A 12,256-nucleotide genomic window follows, 5' to 3' on the forward strand; every position below is an offset into this window, starting at 1 on the left:
GAGAGGGAACAATCAAGACTGGTATCTAGACAGTGGCTGCTTAAGACATATGATTGGAGAAAAGAAAAACTTCCTCTCACTAACAGCCTTCCAAGGAGGTAGTGTGTCCTTTGAAAATAGAAAAAAAGGGTCAGATAAGCGGTATTGGTAAGGATGAATACTATGACATAGGACTCACTGAGAAGGAGCTTCTAAAGAACTTGAACCTCAATCTGAAGATGGATAAGGAGATCTTAAGGAAGTTGAAAGTGATCATGAGGAACAAGAAGAAGAGAGAACTACTCTAACTGCTAACCAGATTGATGAAGTTGTACCTACTGACACTGCTCTTTTGGGTCACTCATTGGGCGAACCATCTCTCGGGATGCTGATTAGACCATGGAAACATCAAACTTCACACCCCTTGAGAACATCATCTTTGATCCTAATGCTGGAGTGCAAACCAATTCATCTCTGAGAAATCTATGTGCACTTACAACATTCCTCTCATAGGTTGAATCTAAGAATATAAAGGAAGCTCTAAAGGATCCAGATTAGATTATAGCATGCAAGATGAGCTAAATGGGTTTGAAAGAAGTAAGGTCTGGCACTTGGTACAAAGACCCAAGAACAGAACTGTCATAGGTACTAGATGGGTGTTCAGAAACAAGTTGGATGAACAAGAAAATATCACAAGGAACAAGGCCAGACTTGTGGTTCAGGGATACAATCAAGAAAAAGACATTGACTAAGATGAGACATTTTCACTTGTAGCCATAATGGAAGCTATAAGGATGTTAATAGCTTTTGCTGCACACATGGAGTTCACCATGTATCATATGGATGTAAAGAGTGCATTCTTGAACGGTTACCTGAAGGAGGAAGTGTTTGTTAAACAACCTCATAGGTTTGAGAGCGAAGAATTTTCTGACTATGTGTTCAAGTTAGACAAGCCCCTGTATGGACTGAAATAGGATCCAATGGCTTGGTATGAAAGACTCTCAAAATTCCTCTTAACCAATACTTTTTTAAGAGGAAAGGTGGACAACACACAACATTGTTGAGTATTGACAAAATTCATCTTAATCAAAAAGGGGGAATTTATTGAGTATTGAGTATTGAGATTTGGATGATAACAAAGTTTGTTCAGATGAAATGTTCTATGAATCAGGTCCTCAATGTAGCTGATTAACTGCTCTAAGTACCAGCTCCTCAGGGTTAAGAACCAGCTCCTCAAGTTTTGATAATTGTACATCTTTACAAGCCAGTAACTTTATCTCAAAGTTACCCAGATACGAATTTGTTGGAAGAAGACTGCTAAATATGATAAGGGTTGTTGCCCAAGAAGATACGCTTGCATAAGTGAGACAAGAGTCCCAAGACTTGTGGAGTCCTTGGAGCAGTAGGAGTACTATCAAATGAGTAGCTGACTACGCATAGGACTCCACGAAATTTAAATACTATCTTTTTGGACTGCTGAGATTATCCTTTAACACATCAACTGAAGAACTACATTTTATACACAAGTCGAGTACATGTGTTGTGTTCTTCTTGAGTTAGTCTAGTAAATGTGTTTTAGAAAATCGAGTTGTAATCAAAGTGTCATAAACAATCAGTGTGCTGGAGTGAGTGTTTGGTTTTGCAAGTGAGAGTAACTTGTAAATCAAATAGTTGAAATAGGAGAACTGGAGAGTATTGAGTTACAGATTTGTAATCGATACATTTGGCTCGTTGTTCTAGTGAAGTTGAAGTTAAAAATCCTACATGGTAGGTCGTGATTTTTGCACCTTTTGAGTCGGGTTATTTTTCAAGTAAAAATTATTGTGTTTACTTTACCGCTTATTTTACTTTATGCATAAGGAGTAAGGTAAAGAACCAAATTCTTTAGTAATCCATAAAGACACTCAAATTAACAATCAAATAATCCCACATTATCAATACATAATGGATCTCTTTTTGTAAAACTTTTACTCGTGTTAATTGCCATAAGCTCTTTGCAACTTAGGTTTTGTAGTTACTTCTGTCACTGATCGTATATTACAATCCATTATAAAAGGCTCATATTAAACAAATTGTAGTCCATCGTAACGATTAAAGAAGATATTGTCAATATCAAACACCTAAAATTAAGGAAAAAGAAGACATTCTTAAAAAAGAACCACAATAATAGAGTCATTACCGTTAACAATTTGGCACAAAGTTAGAAGCACAGTGCAACCAACAATTGAAGAAGCAGAAGGCATCGAATCAAAGAAAGATTAGAAGTGGGAATTGCCACTGTACACTCAAACAGTTGCATAGGCATTAAAAGATAACGAATAAAGGCGCACATTTGACGCTCTGATGTGTAACATACGAAGCCTTTGAGAGAGAACATGATATGATTAATGGCATGATGTGATGAAAAAGAGAAGCAATGCTGAGATTTCCATTGAAATCAGAGAAGACACAAACTTCTGTTGAAGGCAAAGAGAGAAACCCCCCAACAGTTGTAATATTGCAAGTCACCACAACAGTAACTAAATGGGATAGGAAAGTTGAAATAGTGAAGACAGAAATAGTTGCAACTGTTTGGACGTTTTACTAAATAAAGTAAATGAAAAAGTAAGGAAATATCGATATTTTGAGGAAAAAGATAATTTAACTTCCTGATCATAGAACATGCCACCTCACAGGGGCAATGACCCTCAATCTATATATATATATATATATATAGATTCCACTTTAGTTTTATTGGAAAGAGAACCAAAAAATACTCTTTGATAAGTGAATGAGGTGAATGTAAATGTTGTTCATGGGTTCACTTTCCAAATCATTTCGTTGGCAGGCGTTTTGGAACTTAATTAACATGCTGCCGTCTTAACTAAGTTGATCTTTAACATTTCCAGTTATATGCACAAGTGTATCTTTGGTTTTAACTTTTCCATGAAGTTCTTTGTTTTCTCTTAAGGTGAGAATAAGAAAAGGAAAGTACGGAAGATACCGAGGGATGAGTCATGAGTATGCTGTTCAATCAAGACAGATTTCCAGATAGAAAGAAAGCAAAACTAATGGTTAGAACTTAGAAGATTAAAATACTTGCTACAATTTCTAGCATGCATCAACTTCAATCACAAGTAATATAGTTACCATTAATCTTGCAAAGCTACATAACATATCGGATTTAAATTCTAAAGCTTGTCGAAGTTAAATCATCTTATTACAAGCTAAATCAGTTGCCATATAACAATTTGGCTGCAGGATATACTAAGTACACCAATTAACAACCTCAAGAGCAAAAACTGGGACATATATATCACCTAGTCATTCCTGCATGAAAAGGGGGCATTGTAACTCCCCTGCTTTGCCTTTCCATATTAGCTTGCCAGCCTACGAGAAAAATCCAATACATTGTCAATGTAGCCAACATTTATAAAAAGGGCTAATTTAGAAAGTAAAAGGGGAAAGAGATGAATATATTACCAATTCCCATATCAAAGCCACGGTTCCTAAGCTCTCTGTATTCTTGGCAAAGAGCACAAGGCTCACAGAAGACATGCACTAGACAATCAACACAAGGTGCTTCCTCCAAATCATATTGTCCCCTCATTCTTGACCTATAGAAGCACGAATATAGGCTAGGCAATCCTGTCAATCCCAGCAATACGCCATATAATGCACCACTAGCCGCACATGCTAACATCAAAACAATATGTAAAGATCGTAAACATTCTGTAACGATAACAACTAGTATTATGTTTCAATTTCAAGTAAGCTAAGGTTAGGTATATGAATTCTCATTTATCACTTCACTTCATTTGAAATCATCTCAGTCCAATATTATACAGTGTACTAGAAGTTATCTATATTCTGATGATGTATAAATCTTTGACAGAACTTGAGGCTTGTAAAAAGTATTGGACAAAAAATAAACGCACTAACATAACTAAAATTTAATCCAGAATAACATGACTAACTAAAACTCGCCTGCTCATATTGTTAATCGTAAGTCCAGATAAAGAAGGAAGAGTGCGGTAGGGTGACGTTCAGCGTAAAATTAGTCATTTTGTCCTCACAAAACATTCGATACGAAAGTAAAAATAAATCAGAAAAGATAATATGCTTACAGGTTGTTCCTTTGTTTACTATTTCAGAGATCTGTCCAAAGGTGATACAAGGGCAAACACAAGTAACTAAACAGTTAGCAGGGTCATCAAAACAGTGGCAAAGACCGGTGGACCACGGCGCTGTGGCGGTGGCCGAAGGGTGTACTGGCATACCGGCGGCAGACGCATAGGGAGGAGCATAAGGTTGTTTCATAGGGCCTGGATTATATCCCTCGCCGGAGAATTTGCCGTAGTCTTGATGAGCCGATGTATACATTTCTTCTTTTTAAGCACAAATGAATGAACTTCAATTCCTCTTTGGTAAATGGTATACAATGTCCTAATTTAACGGGTGCAGTGCAAACATCATCTCCAAGAAATCTTAAAGTGTCAAATACGTACCTCTAACATCATTTCCAAGAAATCTTATTAGAGTGACTTGCACTATACGCGGTGAAAAAGAAAATACGTGCACAATGTACCTCGTTCATGTAGCTTTTATATATTGTCTTATTTTCAGAAAGCACATTTTAATAGCTAATTAATGAGTTTTCTGCGTTAATTTCTTGATCAACCTTTTTGAATTTTACACATTTTCAATCATTAAAATTTATTTCTGATTACATACAAATTCACCTTTTAAATATATAGAAGAGAGATCTCCCTCGACCTTAAAAGTGAGATAGTCATTACTGAAATTCTCAAAAGGAGACGGAAAAAAAAACGTTTTTTGTTATAGAAAAAGACTTGATAGAGTCATATTAATTGAGGGTCATATCATACATTTTCCAAATTTCGGCAATGATGTCTCAATATTGACTGTTAACTTTAAGGTCAAACATGTTTTGTCCCATTCAAGAGGTGAATGAAATATTACTTTTCCAAAATCATAAAGTTAGTTAATAAATGGAATTTACTTATACATAAATGAAAATGGATCAGTAGTCAAGACGAAAATACCTTTCTGAAAAATTAGGACAAAAAAAGTGAGGGAAGTTACACTATTTATGAAGTAGATACAATGTTGTGACAACTCGAAATAAAATTAAAGAGTGTTAATTTGTACAAATTGAGTAATAAAAAACACTACATACAAAAGTGAATACAAGATATCCATATAACTAGTCTAGCAAGAGGAGTCACGGACAGAGAGAACGAGAAGATTGTAGAAGATATCCATATAACTATAGTCTGGTTGTGTTATCAAGGTTTGTCTTTAAATGTAACAAATTTATAACATTCTTTTGGTTGAAAATTGAGCATTTCAAAGCGCAATCCAAGTACCGGAGCTCAGTTATTCACTAAAATATTTTCGAAAAGCCTATTCTTTCAGTACAGTAAAAGGTTCACTAGGATGCTTCTCGATTAAGTCTTTAAGCTGGTGTCCACGTGAAATGAGAAATAAGTTTACGTTGGGTTTCAGCTAAATCATGTAATGTACTTTTTCTTCATCTTATAAATAACAAATTAATCGCGCATAAAGCTTCAAAATTAGAAGTTCAAAGCATAAAAAGGTGCTCTAAAAGGGTGCATCTATGTAAAATCTTTACAAATCCATAAGTAGCTCCTAGAGGCGGCAATTAGTAAAAATAAAATAAAATAATTATCCACCTATATTATCCACTAAAAAATGAGTTGGATAATGAATTCTTTAAAAACGAATCAAATATAAATAATAACCATATTATTCACTTAAAAAATAGATAACTAATGCATAACTAGTGAGTTTAACTTTTATACTTGTAAAGAATCAGGGGGTTCCTCAAGTTTGGGAGGCTAGGAATTCTCCCAAAATTTTAATGATCATATTCAAAAAGTCATGGATAATATTGATATCTATATTATCTGTCGGTTAACCCATTTTCTATCCGTATTAAATATGAAACGGGTCGGATTATTCATCCGTTGTTATATTACCTGTTTTCAACCTGCATGTATCCGACCGGCACCGCTGTCACCCCTAGTAACTCACAACGCAAAATAGACCGCCCCATCTGGGAAATTGCCTCATAGCTTACTTCAGAATGACCTTCCGCTGCATGAAATTGTTTGGAAAGAGATACACAAAACTTTTAAATATTTTATGTAACCGTTTTTTTTCTAAACTTGGTCTATCATTACAAATTTCGGCGACAGCATTAGAATGGAAAAATGATTTTGATCCATTTTTATCTGAATAGCTATGGAGGTTTTGTTTTGTTTCTTGGTTCAAAATGAAGAAAACAACTACTAAAGGTATGCGTAAATTAATAACTCCGGTCAATTAAGGACGATGACATCCTGAATGAGGATGCCTAGCTGGTATGACTTGATAATAAACGTTTCTTTATATATTGTTTACCCTCAAAATCGGATAACAATTAAATTTGTAAGTGGTTTTAAGAATACACGGATTAACTTGATACAAAGTGATAAATTAAGTTACTATAGAATAAATAAAGATAAAATAAATTCAAACCACAAGAGTTGAATAGTATCAGCCTTAGTGAAATAGCCACTATTGAGCCCGGTTCGCCACGACCGGTAATTTATTGAAAAAGAACAAGAGCTAAAGACAGAGAAAATAATAATATATTGCTTTTGAATGCGTGTTACAATGTGCTTCATGAACTATCATACCCCATTTATATAGTAGGGGAGTCCTATTTTAGGTACAACTATGTAAAAGGTAAAAAATCTTTTGATTCATTGATTGCCTATTCCTTATCGATACGTGCTGAGATCTCCGCCGTAATATTCGGCCGATCACCCATATTTTGGCTTTATGTTGGCTATGTTGGATTTTCTGACAATGTTCTTCGAAGTCGTTCGAGGCTAGGACCGATTCCGGGACCATGGCCTCGATATTCTCGAAGGCAAGCGTTACGCCCCCAGGTTCTGGCCCGGTTAGACTTGGCTCGATTTTGGTCCCTTATTGCCATGTCTCGAACCTGGCTTATTTTGTCGGAGGCTAGGATGCACCATGAGCTCGATTTCACCCGTATACAGATAGTCAACTCATTTTTCGTAGAGTAAATACACCTCATTTGTTCATTTTTTACTTTACATCCAAACGATCTATCCTCGTACCTTTAGGATTTCAATACTCTTTAGCACTTTTACCCTAGTTATTCGAGGTCCTTGCAAGAATGTTTACCCATCTTCATCTCAAGCCAACAAGTCTAATCCTTCAACTTCCTTTGTTTCTTCATCTTTCTCATATTTTCCTCCATCTTCATTTTCTAAAGAAATGACAAAGACTTCCACAACCGTTCCCCAGAAAGAAGCTCCTTCTACTTCGCGATCGGCTACTAAGGTCGAGGGGACTGTTCCGCGCGCGGCCGTTTATGAATCAGTGCCCGAACCCGCTTTAAAAATGTTCATCCCCGTGGGATGTTCGGTCAACGTTGATTTCAAGATTGAAAAGCCTGCAACTGGGTCGGTGCGAGAAGGTTTCGAGATACATCTACTCGATTATCGAGAAGGTCCTCCCTACGGTCCGAAAAGACTACAACTGGGCCGATAAAGACATAGTAGTCCCCGACCCCGAAGAGACCATCACCACCTATGTTGAGGGATATTTAAGTTTTTACACTTATCCCTTTACATTGGGCTCGATAGACCCGATCATTTTGGATTTTTGGGAGAGGTACAACGTGTGCCTAGGCCAGATTCATCTATCACTCTGGAGGATTGTGATCCTCCTCCGGTTTTTTGTGAACAAAATCGATGGGTGCTCGTTCACCATCGATCATCTACTCCACTTATACAGTTCTCGAATCTTCTGGGGGGACTGATAAAGCTTGTGCGTCGAGCTAGTAAATCCCCATTCTCAAGTATTGATGAGGACCGGGATCGGGGCTGGCAAGGCCGTTTTGTCCGTGTGAGGACTTCGGACTTGATCCCAATTGAGTGTAGGCCATTTCCCTAGAAGTGAAATATGTCATATAAGTATAACTTACTTTCGAATGTCGATTTATTATTTACTTCTATTTTCCTTATCGTGCTTTGTAATGGTGCAGCCGTCGCTCGGATCCCATATATTGTCCTTCATCTCAAGGAGTGGGTCGAGGGTATCATTTTTTAGATACCCTACTCCGAGCGCTGGTGGCACAAAATCTCGAAGGGCCGTTGGGAGGCCCGTTCTCATGGTGAGACTTCTTTCCCGAGTAGGTTGTATTAGGACTCTCCTTTTAACATTAAGCCCTTACTCTCTTAACCTCTTTTTGTAGGTTTATCTAAGAATGTCGAGCTTCGGCCTCCAGTCGATGGCGAGAACTTACCTGCCGAGTCTCCATCTCCTAGACAGTCCGAAGAGAGGAAAAGGAAGAGGGCTCCAAGTTCACCGAGCTCGAAGAAAAAGAAAACAAGGAGAAGGCTAGTATGCAAGTCGAAAGAAAACACCAGTGCCCGAGCACCAGCTTCGGATTTGCTCTATCGGTTAAGGGACGAGTCTGAGGAAGAAGAACCTTTTGTTCTGGCGAGCCGTCGCAGCTCAAAGAGTAGGGGGCCCTGAACCAGAGATCGGTGAGGATGATCTTCCTCAAGCCAGGGAGGTCGATGAGGAGATTGGGGCCGAGGTTTCCCGGGATGCGGGCAGTATCCCGAAGGAGGCACTCGGTGTGATATACATCACCGAGTCACCCTCATTTACTGAGTCTATGTACAACGAGGCCCAATCGGTGAAAGAGCTCCCCAACGAGGGCCCCATGTGTTACGACCCAAACCGCAGGGCCGCGACGGGAACCCGGTGCCTTACACAACCGAGTACCAACGTAACATATCTTTCTTATCATACTGTCATGGGTAAGTGGCCTAGAAGGGCCATCGTGAGATAACGAGAATAAAACATAAGGGAATACTAGACAAAGGACGACCCAACATGATATAAAAAATTATACATGTGACTTACGGGCCTATAAAGCCGACATGATCATTTGTATACTCAAGATATTGGCCGATAAGGCCATAAAAGTATCAATATAGATGTCATATGTCTACAAGCCTCTAAGAGTACATAAATGTCATAAAGGTCGGGACAGGGCCCCGCCATACCAATCAATATATGTTCAAATTATACTGACCAAATAGGCAACTCCGGATCAAGTGGAGTGCACAAACACTTTCTGCTGAGCTGATAGCCTACTAGGAGAACTCTCAACCTGTCTATAGGGATCTACGGGCATGAAACACATTGTTCCCAGGCAAAAGGGATGCTAGTACAAATAAAGTACCGAGTATGTAAGGCATGAAAGAAACGTGGAGTAAGGAACTCAACCTGTAAGTCTAAATAGCTTTGTGAATCATGAAAATATTCCTAATGTAATGTGTATGCATATAAATGTCATATCATGCATAGGTATATGCGTACATAACATCATCAAGCCTCTGAGGGCATCCCATCATATCATCTCAGCCTCTGTGGGCAAAATCATAAACGTATACCAGCTGATCAGGTGGTGGTGGTGCGTATATAATGCTATAACCTTTCACCATATCCCATTTATATATAATATACGCGTATATAATGTCATCTGGTCATGGGTCAATGTACATGTGTAAATGAATGCAATGCATAAGGAAGTAAGTCAATAAGATCTCTTGGTATGTTATAAAATCAATATGCCTTTAGATAAACTTTAGCAACTTACGTATTCTTCTGAGACCCATGAATAGAAGATATAATAATAGGACACATGGGAAATCAAGAACATAGGCACCCCTAATATTTTTATGAATATAGTCATTTATGAAAGTTGTATGTTTGCTCGTTTCGTTTGTATCATATGGATCATGCGAAAAAGAAAGAATGGATAGCCTTAACATACCTCAAGTCGTCAATGCAACTCAAAAACAAGCTTATAACAACTAGTGCGCCAACCCTATAACAAAGAAATATGTGTACAACTTAGATGGCAGTGGTATTTCACGTATCTCAAATGATAACTCGATTCTAAAATAAAACGAGCAGTATTTCCCCTGATTTCACTGCTCCCTCAAGCCTACTATAGGTGAGATACAAATACAATACAATCAACAGCTCAAAAATAACTGAACTACAATTCGGGACCTTCAATACAACAAAACCCCCAAATATACCATAACATACCCAATGAATAAGTTATCAATTAACCTGAAATTGCAACAACGAGCGACCAGCCTACTACCCTACCACATGTGAAATTTCTCCACATCCTTAATCCTTCCAAACTCCATAAATCAGAAGTACAATAAGCCAACATGAGTGGACTACAAAACAGTCCACTAAAAGTGAAATAAATCGAACACACGACTTCCGATCACCGTCCCGTGAGTTCTAAATATTAGGAAAGAATTTATCAACCATTCTTGATATTTAAACACTTAAATGCATAAATTAGACATTTTATTAACTATTAAATAAATTCCAAAAACTCAAATTACAAATAAAAAGAGAGGCGATATAGCGATACTTCCGCCGAAGGGATCGTTCTGATGTTATTGCTTCTCGATTTTGTACCTAGGATGTTAGTATTCTTTGAAACACTATTAGAGAGCTCAATGACAGGTTCTATGGTGTTCTATGGTCTGGTTCTATGTGAAAATGAATAGAGAGACGAGTTAAGACATATATATCAATTTTTGAAAAGTCAAAGAGGTGCTAGCTTGGCTCCCTTTCATTCGCCCATCTTCCGACGCTTATAACCTTTTATCCGGGTGTCGTATGAACAAACAGTTAAGAGCATTGGAAACTAAATTAAAATACCTTCAATGTTGTATATAATATATCCCAAAAAGACCTCATAGAGCACACGAAATCTATTTCTCAAAAGGCTCTGTTACAAGGCAAATCCTTAGTCGATTTTTCCGCAACTTTAATCCGATTTTTTCCCAAACTTCATATTTTCTATCCAAACATCATATATAGCCATATTATGACTTTAAAATCATTTAAATAATTATTAACAAGTCTTATATTTATTTCGCCACCTTAGGACGCACAGGGTGTAACAATCTTCCCCCCTTAGAAATATTCGTCCTCGAATATTAAACTGCAAGAAATCTATAGAAATTTTGGCAGAGTCTCCTCTGTAACGGTTCTGCTACCAACCTAAAGGCTGTGATGTCTCAGTCTGATCCTCCTCCGTAAGTGGAAACAAGTGAGGATACCTAGTCTTTATTTCTTCTTCAGCTTCCCAAGTCATCTCCTCCACATTATTGTTAATCCAAAGTACTTTAACTGAAGCTACATCCTTAGTTCTTAATCTCTGAGCTTGTCTATCTAGTATAGCAATAGGAACTTCCTCATAGGATAGCTTCTTTGTAACCCAAACATCGTCAACTGGAATGACTTTAGAGGGATCTCCAATACACCTACGGAGCATAGACACATGAAATACTGGATACAGACTCCAATTTGGATGGCAAGTCTAACTCATATGCTACTTGGCCTACTCTGCATATAATATTATAAGGTCCAATGTACCGAGGGCTAAGCTTTCCTTTCTTACCAAATCTCATACCGCCTTTCATCGATGATACCTTTAGGAATACCCAGTCGTCTACCTGAAACTTCAAGTCTCGTTGTCGATTATCTGCATAGGATTTCTGACGACTCTGTGCTGCTAATAGACTTTCCCTTATAAAATTAATCTTCTCAACTGCATGATGTACCAACTATGGTCCTACTAACTTAGTTTCCCCAATCTCGAACCATCCTATAGGAGGCCTACACTTTCATCCGTAAAGAGCTTCGTATGGAGCCATCTGAATGCTAGAATGATAACTATTATTATATGCAAACTCAAAAGGTGGAAGATGATCATCCCAGATACCCCTGAAGTTCATCACACAAGCCCGTAGCATATCCTTCAATGTCTGAATAGTACGTTCATCCTGACCGTCTGTCTGGGGATGAAATATTGTACTAAGACTTACCTGAGTCCCCAATCCTTTTTGGAAGGACCTCCAGAAATTACCTGTAAATTGAGCACCTATATCTGAGATAATATATATAGGGACACCATGAAGTCGTACTATATCCCTAATGTAAATCCTTGCATAATCCTCTGATGAGTAAGGGGTCCAAACAGACAGAAAATGGGTTGCTTTTATAAGTCTACCGATAATAACCCATATAGCATCGAACTTACGTTAGGTACGAGGTAAGCCTATGATGAAATCCATATTAAGCATTTCCCATTTCCAAGTCGGAATCTATATAGCCTGTAACA

General features: G+C 37.7%; 1 protein-coding gene across 1 annotated transcript; it reads right to left on the reverse strand.

The window, feature by feature from the left end:
* Positions 1-3,084: 3,084 nt before the first annotated feature.
* LOC104090897 (cell number regulator 2-like) lies at positions 3,085-4,487 on the reverse strand. Its single transcript, XM_009596093.4, has 3 exons — positions 4,086-4,487; positions 3,442-3,654; positions 3,085-3,348 (listed from the first exon to the last, which is right to left on the reverse strand). The coding sequence occupies exons 1-3, from the start codon at positions 4,339-4,341 to the stop codon at positions 3,275-3,277; spliced, it is 543 nt and encodes a 180-aa protein (XP_009594388.1). The 5' UTR covers positions 4,342-4,487; the 3' UTR covers positions 3,085-3,274.
* Between the last annotated feature and the right edge of the window lie 7,769 nt (positions 4,488-12,256).

Source organism: Nicotiana tomentosiformis, chromosome 2, assembly GCF_000390325.3.
Source record: "Nicotiana tomentosiformis chromosome 2, ASM39032v3, whole genome shotgun sequence".
Classification (NCBI taxonomy): domain Eukaryota; kingdom Viridiplantae; phylum Streptophyta; class Magnoliopsida; order Solanales; family Solanaceae; genus Nicotiana; species Nicotiana tomentosiformis.

Bases quoted from the DNA above. Each gene is read 5' to 3' on its own strand.
- LOC104090897 (XM_009596093.4), bottom strand. From the start codon at position 4,341: ATGTATACATCGGCTCATCAAGACTACGGCAAATTCTCCGGCGAGGGA. The intron at 3,655-4,085 runs GTAAGCATATTA...TTTTGATGTTAG, and splicing joins AGTAAACAAAGGAACAACCT to CATGTGCGGCTAGTGGTGCA. The intron at 3,349-3,441 runs GTAATATATTCA...TTTTTCTCGTAG, and splicing joins TGGCTTTGATATGGGAATTG to GCTGGCAAGCTAATATGGAA.